Source organism: Centrocercus urophasianus, unplaced genomic scaffold, assembly GCF_019232065.1.
Source record: "Centrocercus urophasianus isolate 14NV4802_14NV808 unplaced genomic scaffold, USGS_Curo_1.0 seq_10, whole genome shotgun sequence".
Classification (NCBI taxonomy): domain Eukaryota; kingdom Metazoa; phylum Chordata; class Aves; order Galliformes; family Phasianidae; genus Centrocercus; species Centrocercus urophasianus.
The window spans coordinates 86,376,123-86,390,622 of NW_024884142.1; the positions used below are offsets into that span (position 1 = coordinate 86,376,123).

At 37.8% G+C, this 14,500-nt stretch overlaps 1 protein-coding gene across 2 annotated transcripts in view; it reads right to left on the bottom strand.

Annotated features, from left to right (window-relative positions):
- Positions 1 to 14,500, bottom strand: part of NVL (nuclear VCP like) — a 30,715-nt gene that overhangs the window by 4,943 nt on the left and 11,272 nt on the right. For both annotated transcript variants that reach the window (XM_042813575.1, XM_042813486.1), the window contains exons 14-20: positions 12,930 to 13,148; positions 12,068 to 12,172; positions 11,685 to 11,747; positions 10,416 to 10,535; positions 8,617 to 8,716; positions 6,123 to 6,229; positions 1,532 to 1,608 (exon numbers count right to left, since the gene is read on the bottom strand). In XM_042813575.1, the coding sequence (XP_042669509.1) occupies positions 1,532 to 1,608; positions 6,123 to 6,229; positions 8,617 to 8,716; positions 10,416 to 10,535; positions 11,685 to 11,747; positions 12,068 to 12,172; positions 12,930 to 13,148 (791 nt within the window). The remainder of the gene's footprint in view (positions 1 to 1,531; positions 1,609 to 6,122; positions 6,230 to 8,616; positions 8,717 to 10,415; positions 10,536 to 11,684; positions 11,748 to 12,067; positions 12,173 to 12,929; positions 13,149 to 14,500) is intronic.

Sequence of the window (14,500 nt, forward strand, 5' to 3'; positions counted from 1 at the left end):
AGAGCAAGTTATTTTAGAATGAGTTTATCAAATCTATAGATAGAGAAGACACTACAGATAGTTAGAGGAGATTGGCAAAAGGTAAGGGAATTTGCAAAAGCTTCTTAAATACCTACCACATAAATTATTACACTTAAAAAATGAAAAAATACTCTAGTTTCAATTTAAGACCTAGAATACCTTGCAGGCTTAGAAACTGAAGATTGTTTAGTTGCAGAGCTAAATGCATCAACAGTTAAAATGCTGTCAGTGGGCTACATTCCCCTTTCCTCTCTTGTACATGGTTGCATTCTTCCTTCTACCCAACAGAAAGAGCACAGAATAGCTATAGGGTACCTTCAAAAGAAAGAAAGCAAAATATGACAGAGAAGGATCACTGTGTGAACTCTGAGAAGATGTTCAAGGACTGTCCAGTGCTGCAAGCTCTATTGTGGAATGAAACCTTCCAGCTTTCAGCCTCAGATTTAGATTAAAAAAATGAGAATCAGGGGAAGAGGCAAAATCCATCTAGCTTCATCAAAAATATCCAGGAATTGTTTAATGTTGTGCACTCAGTGGGAACATGATACTTTTTTTTTTTTTAATTGGTCTTATGAAAGATTCAAATGAAATCAGCCATTATTACAACACAGAGTTATTGCCCAAAGCTGGATCTCCAGATAAATGAACATGCTCTTAAAATAACATCATCCACAAAATGCGGTCAGAACAGACTTTTGAAACCTTGTTCCCACTTTCCAGCTGTTAAACTTTTCACAAGCCTTCAGACTAGTGCAAGCTGCTGAAATAAAACACTTGCAATTAACACCCCATGCTTCCTTTGGTGATGGCAGGACTGTTCCTGTATTTAAACACTTCCCCACCCCTCTGCCCCAGGCTGGGGAGAGAACACAAGCTCCTCTTTCCTAGATCTAAAACACAGACAAACTATAAATGATTGCTGTGGTAGCCTCGACTTCTAGACTCAAAAGCAATATTGTGACATGCGGTATGTCATTATCTTTTGTGAGCTCCAGAAAATAATCAACTAGTAACACAAATACTAAAATGTCTAACAGATTGAAACTTTCTGGAGTTCTGTAAAGCACTGACTTTGCAAATTACTCTGACAGAGATGGTTATCAAGATTTCCTAAAAAACATACGTCAGTATTCACAGAGCACAGGTTGGAATAGGCCCTCGCTATTACTGTGTCAAACACATTGCTTTCAGTTGTGTGAGAGAACAAGTTCTGGTTGTTTAACCTATTTGCTTTCATCATCGCTGTATATGGATCAACAGCTTAAACAGGGCTCTTTTATCCTCAGATGATGCAAGAAATATAAGGCCAAGCAATGTTAAGATGAAAAAGTAGTCTCTCCCGATCTGGATTTACAAGATGAAGAAGGCTATCCCACATGACAAAGATTTTAGCATCCATAGACTCCCACCCAGTCTTTGGAAAAATGCACACATGAATGTAAGAAAAACAGCACAAATTACTGTGCATCACTGCACAAGAAAATTAAAGTAAAAATTAGGAAATACTCACGTATAACAATCACATTGTTGACTGTAAGCAATTTCTTCAAGGTTTACATCTGTATCTAGCGGAGGCCGGGTGCCATCCTAAGTGAGTTGATAATGAAAGATAAAAATGTAAGTTTTTGTTTTGATTATTATTATACATGTGTATAAATATATATATATACACACACATACATATATATATATATTTTTTTTTTACACATGCCATCTCCTAAGTGATTAATTTTACCAAACAGGGATAAAGGAGTCTGAGAAGCTCTCTGAGATATTCACAAATACCACCATTGTTTTTATGTCAAACTGACAGGAAGGATCATCAGCCTTAACAGCATTTAATTACGAAATAATTTATGATGTCAGTTGTAACTTCCCACCAGCAGATTAGGTTTTCTGTTGTCAAAACGACAGCCAGCTTGTCACAGTGTGGTCACAGTGACACCACTGCATACACAGACGTGCTCATGTAGCTGCTTATATCAACAGCACTGTTTATCTGAACTTCCTCCACGTTTGTTAGATGTTGAAATCATATAGCTCAGCAATAGGCATGGAGATTTAGTCTTGCCTCATCACCTTTAAAACTTAATTACTGCATACCTTTTATATTCTAGACAAACATACACTTTCAGACCTGGAAGTTTTTCATTCTGGATTCTTTGAGTTCATATAGAAAGTAGACTTGTTGACACCAAGCTTGCATACTAGTGCTACTTTCTCCACGAAGACCACAGAAGTGGCTTATTTTTATTTTTGCATCTCCAACAACAAAAAATATTCAGCATTATATGTTGTATAAAGCCAGCCAACAAAATCACTTCAAATACTGTAAGCCCGTACAGTAAGGCAATATCAAGACAGTATAGATAGAGATTCTAGATGTCTACAGTATGAACTAATACCTGAATTTAGATGTGAAAGGACATTTTTTGATAGGACTGATTCAGTTCTGCCATGAAATTTAACTCATTTGACAGGAATACACAAATAATCCTTTTCTGACTTGTTCAGGTGAACCTAAAGTACCACATACCTAAAACGCCTTCAAGATAAAGAAAGTGTATAGCAACTGGCAAATTAAAAGCCTTGAACAGGAAACTGACAGTCAAATAACCAAGGAGGGGGGCCTAGGTAGACTAAGAGAGCAATTTCTAATCAACCTTGGGTAGAATGCCAACTTGGAAAGGAAGAAATAGAGGCAAGGGAACAGCCTCATGTTGAAACACCTTGAAAGGATAAGAGACCCTAACATGGGCACAAGGAAGCTCTATACAATTGCTTGTGGGATACTTTAATAATTGCTGTACAAGACTGCAAGGCAGTGAGACACCTCTACTAACAAGAAACATTTTACCAATTACTGTGAGTAGAATACATTGAGCATTTTTGAGTGGGATGAGCTCAGCACTACGTGCACCAGAGAAGCTGATGGAGCTTACAGGAACATCAGTACACTGGGAACATAGGCGTGTGAAGACATGCTTCTCTTGCATAATTAATATGCAATTTGAAAATGACTGATTTGTACAAGTTATCTGAAATAAAACTCAAAGCTTCAAACTCCATCTATGGTGTTTCCTTATTTCCTTATACCCCACTGCTCTCACAACTCCTCTTCCTACTCCTCCCACTGCCTTTGTAAGCAGATTTTCCTTCAACATTACTGTGCAAGTATTCCTCTAGGATTTTGGGGAATGACTACCATCACCCAGAATCCACACACATCTAGATAACATCTTTTGTTGTATCTGAGTGTCCACTTAAACATGTGCTCCTGCACAGAGATTGTTCAAGTTTTCTTACTCACAGTGCAGGGATGAAGTCTGACAGAGAATAAGGCATTTCAATTAATTTAAAATATCTACAGGAACCTGGGGACAGAAAAATGTCTCCTATATACTTTTCAAGAGAATAACATATTTCCTGTTCTTAGTGTTAGAAATACTGATCTTTACCTAACTTTGTAAGAACTCTATAAATGCAGTAGTAGTACAGTGAGAACAGCACCCTTCTCATCATGGAACGAGCACGGAACTAAGCAACAAGATTCACTCATGGAATGAATCTCATTCCTGCTGGCATCTTAAAATCACAGAATCATGGAGTGTCTGGGGTTGGAAGATCACCCAGCCCCAACCCCCAGCCACAGGCAGGGCTGGCCCCCCCAGCTCAGGCTGTCCAGGGCCCCATCCAACCTGACCTTGAGATTCACAAGCACCACAGCTTCTTTGGATATGCTGTACCAGCGCCTCACCACTGAGCAAAGAATGTCTCTCTCTAACACCTAACCTAAATCGTCCTTATAACTCTAAGCCTTGGTCCATCACTACACTCCCTATTATGAGTCCCTCCGCACTGTAGGCCCTCAAAAAGTACTGAAAGGAAACCTATAAGGTCTCTCCAAAGCCTCCTCCAGGCTGAACAATCCATAGAAAAGGTTCTACAGCCCCCTAATTATCCTCAGGGTCATTTAACTAAAAACTGAGAAAAAGAATCAATTAGTGACTTAACATCTTCATTATAAAGATTTGTAGCCAAAACATCGACTAATATGAATTAAGCGTGCATGGAAATGTCTGGCATTCCAAAAATAACACGCACTGATAACTAAAGACAGGAATCAAGCTGGTAAACACTGTGCAATGTGTTGCTTATGATAACAGGGAAGACCATAATCAGATAAGGTCACAGCAGAGATTGTTTGTCAATAGAAAATCTGTGCTCTGATAACAGGATAATGACAAGATCACCACATCAGATGTACCACTCCTCTTGTGCTGTGCAGACTGTGTCCATGAAGTTATTCAGAAGAAGAGAACAAGGACAGTTTGCAGCAAACTCACCAAGATTTACGGCAGCTGAACTAAGAGTCTGAGAACCTAGAAACCAGTTTTCTCTAACAGCAAGTTTGCCATTGCTAGTCAAGAGGAAGCCAAGAGATGAAGTGAGGTCAAAACACTCTGAAGTCCTTATCTTTGATGTGATTCTGGCCTTTCCACTTGGATGCATGCATCTTGGTGACTACACATAACTGTGAGAGTGTGAGCAAGTGTTAAGTTTGAGAGTGACAGAAGTAAGTCTTGTTTAATACCACCTTCTTCTCCCACATAATCTTGAACCAAGCAAGATCTGCTGCATCATTTTACTAAAATCACTAATTAGTCTAATCACAACCTGATTTGTAACTGATGGTTACAAACATCCAAAGATTCTCCAGCAAAAAATAGTGAGAATTAATACCTGTATGTCAAAAAAAATAAAAAGAGAGCAAATATACACTATCCTAATCAGAGAATCTTTCCATTCCGTTTAGAAAGTCTAACGACCGACCATTACCACCCACTTCTTCCAGAAGAAGGAGGCAGTTTAAGTCAGAACAATCTTACAAGCCCAATTTTTAAATAAGTTTCAAAGCCTTTGAAATAAATTGCAAAATAGAAAAAGAATTAATTCCTTACAGTATGTTTGAAAAATGGCTTGTAATCTGGATTAAACACTCAAATTATTGCTCTGTTTCTTAAAAGGCAAGAATCACATTGTATGAACTTTCTACTGAGACATTTTTATAAAACTCAGAAACAATAAAATGCTAATGGCAAATACATACTTTTTTTTTTTCCTTAATGAAGTAATGAAACAAACATAGGGAAGTAAGACTTTGAATTCATATCAACAGTTTGATTTTTGAACAACTATTTTGGTATGAAAAAATACACTCGAATTTGTCCTAACTTCCTGAATTCTCCTACAGCATTAACTATTGCCTATGCCATCACTTTATGCTGATGTAAGTCTGAGAGTTATCTTTTTATAACATCAGCACTTTATCTCCTCTGTAAGTAATACCTGGTCTCCTTTGCAGCTCAAGAAAATCTGATAGGATGCCTGCTCATAAAAATCAATGCTGATCTACTAGAAAAAGTAGCAGATATCTGAATAATTCATGATGCTTCTAAGCATTCAAGACTTTGATTCTAAGGCTTCTTCTAAGGCTTTGATTACTGCTGTACTGAGAGAAATCCAAATCTCTCAAGTGGTGGAATGTGCCAGTAGAGTAAGGAAGACCCATGAGGACCAGTCTTTTTATTTTAACATTTTTACACCTTAAAATATTTAAAATCTTTATACATTTTAACAATTTTTAAAGTTTTAACATACACTTGGACCCACAGCTTCCTCATCACATGCTTGCTATTACTTGTAAAGAGAATTAAGTGTCACAATTAAGTACTGAGTAAATACAGCTGGAGCTATTGAATCATATCACTGAATGTGAGGAAACCTCCTTCCTCCCTCAAAATGCTTACAAAACACTTACAGGCCCTTTACTCACATAGATAGGAATCTTTTAATTAAATCTCTTTAAATTGGGACTATAAAGGCAGCAGCTTCTATGTTTAACAGGTGAGCGTTGCTCAACATTTATCATCCCTTAGAGCAAACTGAGCAGCAGATGTGGCTGATTGTGTATTTCATGGCTTTGTGCAATATTTAACAATGCTTCATGAGACAGGATCCTGCAATTCTTTTGTCAGGTTTAATTTGTTTTACATCATTCCACAGAGGTTCCAGGTAAGAATTCATTTCCAAATACTCACCTTGGTGATTGTCTTTAAAATAGCAAGGCGATCTTCAGGAGGTGGCAATCCCACATAGAGTGTTTTATCCAGTCTACCAGGACGCAGGATAGCTGGGTCAATGATATCTTAGGTGGGGGGGAAAAAGACAAAATAATCCAGAAATGAGATGTGCCCTTAGGAAATGAAAAGTAATACATGGAGGGAATTGAACAGAGTTTCAAAAAGTGTTCGTGCCACGATGTGAAGCTCTGAACACTAAGACTATCGACTGAAGTAGTTTCATCTCTGTCCAGGAGGAGACATTATTACCCAGTGCAGCTGAGCTGCATGTGGTCAAATATGGCTCGTAAGCACTAGTTTCATCTGGTCACAAACAAGGACGACTCTCCTTGAATATACAGTAGAACATTTTTTCTGCCAGACCTAGCAGAGTCAAGTGAGGAATTTCACAATATATAAAAAGGCAAAAGTCTGCTTTTCATTTTGTTCTGCTAGAAAAAACTCTACCTATATTAACCTTGCAAATCTGCATGACAGCCACCATGATAAATTAATCCACAAGTACATGGGGCCAATCATAATTACTCACACCCAACTTAATTTTATTTTTTGTTTGTTTTTCTACTACACATTAATTTCAGTAACTTTATGGATGGTAATATAAGATTCCCACAAAGACACAAAATAGACCTTCAAAGTACAGAATTTGTTTCCCAGGAAGTACTACAGATCTTACCATGTCTGAAGAAGAAATCAAAAATTATCACAGAAGTTTTTAGAAAAACATTTAAAACTTAAATGTAATAGAAATCTTCAGCAAGCTTTCAGCACCATGGGTTCCACTACAGAACCTCTACAAACAGCAGATCAGGATATAAATAGTGAGCATTGTTATACTGGTATAACAGGAGACACAAACAGGACGTATAATCTGGGAAAGACCTAAATTCCTGTCATTCCTGTCCATGTTCCAGCACAAATACTTGGATTCTAAATGACTTAGCTCCTTGATGCCTCGTTTCCCCATCTACAAAAATGATGAAGGTATTACTTGCCCTACTTCTATGGGATTCTAAAAATCCATACCTATGTACTACAGTAGTGTGAAGACCAAAGTCACAGAAGCACCCACCGAAGATACAGAAAATTGTATTTTTAATATAACAAACTAAGTCTGTAAGCTCTACAGATGTCTTGGGCAGCTACAGCAAAAAAAAACCAACCAAACAAACCTATTTTGCAGGAGAAAATAAAAACATTTGCTTGACTCCACTGAGATTCCAGCTACCTGGTCCTGTCACAGTGTGATCTTTCTCCCCTTCTGAAAGATGAACACAGTTTTGCTCAAGCAGCCACCTGTGCTTAGAGGGCAAAAACTGGAATGAATGCATACATTAAAAATTGCTCTGCTATTTTTTTCTGGAGTATAAAAACTATTTCCCCCTCCCTCCCAAGATAGATGCCTCTGGTCATAGATGCTCTGGTAAAACCAGCTATTGTGAATATGACAGGAATGGCAGGAAAAAAGAAAAGAACTTTTAAGATGATGTACGAATTTAATCCAGTCAGATGAAACATGGTTTGAACACAACACTGCCATGGCAGGCCCAGACAAGAATATCTTTCCTGTACTTCTGTGCTCAGTGTTAAATCAGACTTTCTCTTGCTATCGGCACAAAAGCACTTTCCTGTTTTTGTCTCTCTCTGCAGAAGGAAGTTTTGCTGCCTATTAAGATGAGATTATAAAGTTTACACAACAGATGAATTGTAATAATCAAAACAAAAACTCTCCATAGGGATTGTATTACAGCATCATGCACTTAAGTTTTCCATTAAAAAGCTCTTTAACAGTACTGGCATGGAAAATACTGTTTCCATTTTACACGTTGGGATAACAGCACTTGCCACACGTCCAACAATGTGAAGTTACTAATCCAGGCTAAAGATGTGTTCATCCATTTATTATGGAAACAAATGCATGGCCTGCATTCAAAGAATTGACATAACTCCCACTAACTCAAAAGCTGCAGTAACGAAGTTTTACAAAGCAAAGCCCATATGGCAGTTCAAAACAGATCTGCGCTTCCCATCTTACAAATACATTCATGGCACAGTGCTAGCTCAGAACTGGGCTTTTCCTCAACCTTTGGGACTCAAGTTCTCTATAGAACCTGAAAAATTAAAACCATGTAGCACAGCCATTAGCATTTACTCTTTGGTCAAATTCACTAATTAGATGCACTTCATATTTATTTAAACAAAGGAATGATGCTTCCCTTTTAGGAATATCAAAGCTTTCCATCACAATAAATCATAACGTTCTCTCCATATTGAGATTTGGAAACCAAATAAATTGATCAGGAAAGGATTGAATTTGATGACACATTGTAATTTTAAGTACAAAACATGGCTAATTACTAAATTTAAACATATAAGAACACGTCACTTCCAGACAAGAGAAGTAATGTTTGATTTGTTATGTCTCTCTTGCTTATGGCTTTTGGGTCCTCACCTGGCCTGTTTGTGGCAGCCATAATGAAAACCTGCTGGCGATTCTCCAGCCCATCCATTTCTGTGAGTAACTGGTTCACGACTCGAACACTGGCTCCTGACTTCAGGAGGAGAAATATGCCAAAACAAACAAACCCAAACAAAGAAGCAAACAAACAGAAAACAAGAACAGTGAGAATGTAAATATTTTAAAATAAAAGAAACAAAAGATGTACTCATTCTCTACACAGAAACACTCCTCTAAGAAAGCTTCTATTTAACATCTTTAATACAGATGCATTCTGAATTTCTTCATATCCTCAGCATAAATTTGGGGTACAAACAAGTTGTCCCTATGCTTGCTGTACCTTGGCAAAGCTTTTCTTCCCCACTGAAAATGAAGGACTCACTTAAATACACTTGGATAATTGTACTAAGTATTCTCCCATCTACCTGCACAAAAAAGTCCAGAAGTCCTCATTATTGGGGCTTTAAAAAAAAAATAAAAAAGTTTCTGCATCTGTCCTCACTGGAAAGGAGCAACTCATAGTTTAATATTGACTTCATAGTACTAAGATTCTATGACCTAATTCAATAGATTAATTTGAATTTCATCCTAGAGCTGGGGAGACAAAAAAAAGCACTGGAGTTGGAGAACAACAGTTTTAGATATGCAGCAAAACTGCTTCGTGGTTTTGAGCAACGCTGTATATTAAACATACAAAAATATACATTTGCCTACAGATAAGTAGAATAGATGATGAAAAGGCATACAGGCTTCAAGAAGTCAGTAAAAACACAAAACACTTGCGAATCTCAATTACAGCTGGCAAAAGACAGGCATCACTCTGCTCAGACAACACCTCTACTTGTTCAAAGTGGCTGTAAGAGCAGGACAAGCTGGTCTACGCAACCAGTTTTTGCCTGTTGCTGCTACAGAAAGGAAACATAGCAAGGCCAGAGCATGCTTGTTCCACTCCTTGGCTATCACCACTGCCTACTGTGATAGCTAATACTCAACATTCTCTTTTAAGGCCCTGTGGAAACCACTAGCTTGGCACTTCCAAGGAGTCAAGTCTGAACATTTCAGCTTGGCTGTCTTTTAGAGGAAAAAAAGTATGCAAATTTGGAAGACAAGGTATGACTCAATTCAAACAGCTGATCAAACCTCCTCTCTCCTACAGATTGGAACTTTAACTTCTGTTAAAGGCATGGATGGCAATATCTGAACAGTGCTTTACTCAGCTTTTATACTGAAACCAGCATATATCTCTTTCAGCCAATGACCCAGTACATCATCATTAAACCAGACACATTTTCTCTGCATAAAAAAAAGAACACCTTTCCATTCAACATACAAGCAGTCTGCAGCAGAAACAACACCTCCCCATCCCCAAAGCACATGTTAATTTTAGGTATATGTAAACAACAACTCCCAAACAAAAATCAAGACAGAAAATTTGATGAGTGGAATAGCTTTGAAGTGTAATGCATTCCAGACCTGCTCTGGTCTCAAATATATTCATTACTCACATTGTTCCAATCTGTGTGCACTTCATGCAAGCATTACATTGCATGTAAGCATCAGGATTTGGCCAGAAATTAATCATGGTATTAAACTGCACTCCTTCATTTTTTCCTATGGCTTTTTCAAGTTGGTAGGCAGTCACATTCTCCAGCTATTATTTTTTAAATACATAGATGCTAACACAATAATTAAGCTTTATACAATTTAAAATAAAATGCTTATAACATATTGCTAGCACATTGCCTCAAAAGGCACAACTGAGAGTTTATTTATGAAAGTATTTTCAGACTCACTTCACGGTCAGACCTCCGAGGGCACAAAGCATCAACTTCATCAAAAAATATAACACAAGGGGCTGAATTCCTGGCACGCTGGAATACTTGACGTACAGCGCGTTCACTTTCACCAACATACTGAAATGAGTGACACATCACAATGAAACAGTGTAAGCCATGACAGTAATGCTTGGAAGAAAGAATCAGCCTTAAATACAATAGTGGACTAGATGTGCATGGGAACTGGTTGTCATTAGCTCACTTCTGGCAGTTCCCAGTACTCTACGAGTTTAAGAGAATTCTTACTTTCTAGGGAATTAATCTAACTTGCTGTCATTCTGATGATGAGAAATAACAAGTACAATCTTCATTAAGGATCCTGTTGTTCCTTATCTGCTTATAAACAATGGGAGTAAAAACACAATGAATATTTGAAGTTCATAACAGAATTGCTCAAGGACAGGGGGACTGGGAGACAGGGAACTGGAATATAAGCCAGAATCTCACTTTGAGTCATTATGAGTGGGTTTGTCAAGCTGCAAATGGAAACAGCTTCTTCTAAACATACGTGTTTTGATACAATTAACTTCTCATCACAGTCTCTGAATCACAGCCAAGCACTTTTTCCCTTCACAAGGAAATGGGACTCTTTATTAACTTACATTTCTTGGCTGATAGCATTACTTGAAATACACAGCAAAAAGCTTGGAGAAAGAATAAACAAATTCAGTATTTTGGCTTCAGCTTTCAAATTACTGATAAATCCAAAACTGTCATTCTTCTAAGATATGGAATGCAGCCATCTCCTTTCAGTTCAACACTCTTAACTCTAAAAAAAATATAATCAGACTATAGTGCCTTTATCTGTTAACATATAAAAACTTCAATTGCTCTGATCAACTCAAAACCATGGCTTCCCAAGGTTTCAGTCTTCTGTTAAGATGAAGATTCTCCAAACACATGACCAAAATTAGAAATCAAAAACTTTGCAAACTGCTGACTTGCTGCTACCAATTACCAATCAAAATCACTTTTGATATGAATTTTTGTTCTGATCTATATAACAGCACTAATGCATGTAGTTGGTCATTTAGAAATTCTCTTTCACTCAAGAAGATCCATCTGCCCAGTAACACATTAAACATTAATTTAAACCAAGAAGTATTTAAGCTACAGAGATAACTTTTTCCTTATCACAAGACATCCATCACTACTGAACATTTTAAACAGAGAGTAAACAACACAACTTCTGTTGCTTCTAACAGAAGCACAATGACCAGCACATACCATATTTAGCAGTTCAGGACCTTTCACAGATATGAAGTTCAGCCCAGATTCATTTGCCACAGCCTGTCAAAAAGATGTATACAGAGAAAGTCATTTTTTCATGTATTCTTTGGTTCTGTCCACAAAACTACAAAAACCTGGAGAATGAACATAGCATAGTGGTCACCTACTGAAAACAGCACAAAGCATCACTGTATGCAGTTAAGAGTGTCAGAGGTTGGAGGATTTAGCAAGGTGCTCTCCCTTTATTGGGACAGTGATACTTCTACTTTAATGGGGATGATGCTTCTGGCACTATCATCCAAACTCAGTCATTCTCACAAAAACACCCACTTCACCGAGACTCTCCATTATTTTTAAACATGTTCAGAAAAGTGTATTACCTTCGCCAAGAGTGTTTTGCCACAACCAGGAGGCCCTGCAAGCAGAACACCAGCTGGAGTAGTCAGGCCCAGAGCTTTAAACTGCTCTGGGTTCCGCACAGGTGCCTATGAAATAAGTTATCATGGTTATCTGTGACAAACAAGCCAACATTTCAGTTGCAGCTGGAAGAAAATTCATTTGTAAGCAAGTAGTTCTAATGCTTTACAGTTTAAATGAATATACACAGTCAGTCAACAGGAATCTTATTACCTTGCATTGATAAATACCTCCCAAAAGAGGGAGAAGCATCATTATTCAGAGACAAGAGTGGTGAGGCAGTGGCACAAGCTGCCCAGGGAGATGGTAAAGTCCCTGGAGGTGTTCATGAGCCATGGAGATGTGGCACAGAGGGACATGGGTTAGCAGCCATGGTGGGGATGGGCTGGCAGTTGGACTAGATGATCCTAGAGTCTTTTTCAGCCTCAATGATTCTATGCTATGACCAGCAGCAAGGCTACTAAGCAGTCTCAATGTTGTTTTTTTTCCCCCCATACAGCAACTGTCTAACGAAGGTTATTGGTAGAAAACTTCTAGAATACTTAGCACTCAGTAATAATGAGCATATTGAAAAATCAAATCTTGAATACAAAAAATGAAGTATTTAATACATGCACCAGACTTGTAACAAATTGGAAAGCAAATCATAAGTCTATTTTAAATGAAGATGTTGCAATATTTCTAGTTTGTAGCACACTAGAACTCACGAACGACACATTATAGCTTAAATAAACACAAACAAACATACAGGAATAGTTTTCTTTCCTGCATAGGGGGAGGTGCAAAAAAAACCCAAAACCTTTCAAAAGTAACATGAACACATACCAATATTGCCATGGTCAGCTCCTCCCGAACATCCTCCAGGGCTCCAATATCTGCCCATGTCACATCAGGAATTGTGACAAAGCCTTCTCTCTTGGCAGAGGGTTGCACTGATGACAGTGCGACAATGAAATCATTCATCTCAATGCACAGCTTCTGCAGCTGTTCCTCAGGCAAGGGCTCTGGCTTCTTCAGCAAATCTAAAAGTCTCTGTAATTCTTCCTTAGGGTACAGAGAAACACAGAGAAAACATTGCACGAGTTAAGATGTTTAAAACCTTTTTCAAGGGTTTTTTTTAGAGCAATACTTTCTCCAGTGATAATATTCATTATTGCAAAACAAAGTATTGTGTATAATACAGACATAGCAGAATGTAACGTAGAACATAAAAATAGCATTAAAGACTGACATTAATAAAAGTGCTCCAGAAAAGCACTACGCACATTTTTTTCAGTTAAAGCGTTGAGTTGACAGACAACAATCTTGATTTAAATGCTACACAAACAGAACTAACACATCTATTCTGTCCTCAATTTTTTCCCTACTGTTTCTCTCTCAACTCTACCAAACTGGACAATTTGTGGAATGCCACATTTCATGTAAATCTTTAGAACTCTTAACATACATGCTTAGATGATAAGTGTTCATTTATTGTAATTTGATTTCAAGTTGGCAGTTCATTTCCTCAGGCTGACGAGACCTGGTTTTGTAACCAGGACCTGATAAAGTTTGGGCAAATGGAAAGCAAAGAGATACAGCAAAATGCTTTCTAACCCTTTCCATCCTGCAGAGCACAGCCTGCCAAGGGCTGGGGAAGACAGGTATGTAACAGTTACTGAAAACCAATTCCTAATTCGGGAAGCCATCTGAGAAAACAGCTCATTAAAGAACACTTGTAATACAGAAAGGCCATACGAAAGCAACGTGATACTGCACCTCAAGTAAAACTAGAATTTTCACTAGAAGACAAAGGGAATAAAAAGTTGCAGAAGTCCTTCCAGTTTCAACGTTCTTCTCCACAGCAGAATATGGGAAAATTGTCACTTTGTATTAGTTGTAACTAAGATGGCCCTGAAACTCACCACAACGTGTGTTTTACAGAGCCCAGTATTTTCTGTTAAGATCTCTCTCTTCTTTCTAACAGAGGCATTAAGAGAAACTATGAAATAGTTGAGACCAACAGATTTGTTTATTGAATTGTGCGAATTATTTTAAAAGGGTTTTATATGTTTATTTTTCTATGATAAATATAATGCTACTGTTTTAATGACAATACCCTGTATTAGACTGTGTCAACCTCCCGCCAGCTATCAAAATATGTCTCTGTTATGATTAGACTTCCTTATCCTCAATAATTCCTTTGATCATGGCGCTGTTGATAAAAGCAGCCACTACCTGTCCCTCCCCTTTTCTTGTAGTTACATCAGGCCCCAGGAAACGCTGGGAGGTATCCAGTATGGCCCTATTACTTTCACACAAAGGCTCTCTGCAGGTTTTTACACTGCTTTTTATTAATTACATTAACAATTTTCTTTGACAGTCCTTCTAAAACCAGAATCTGACGGCAGTGTGGA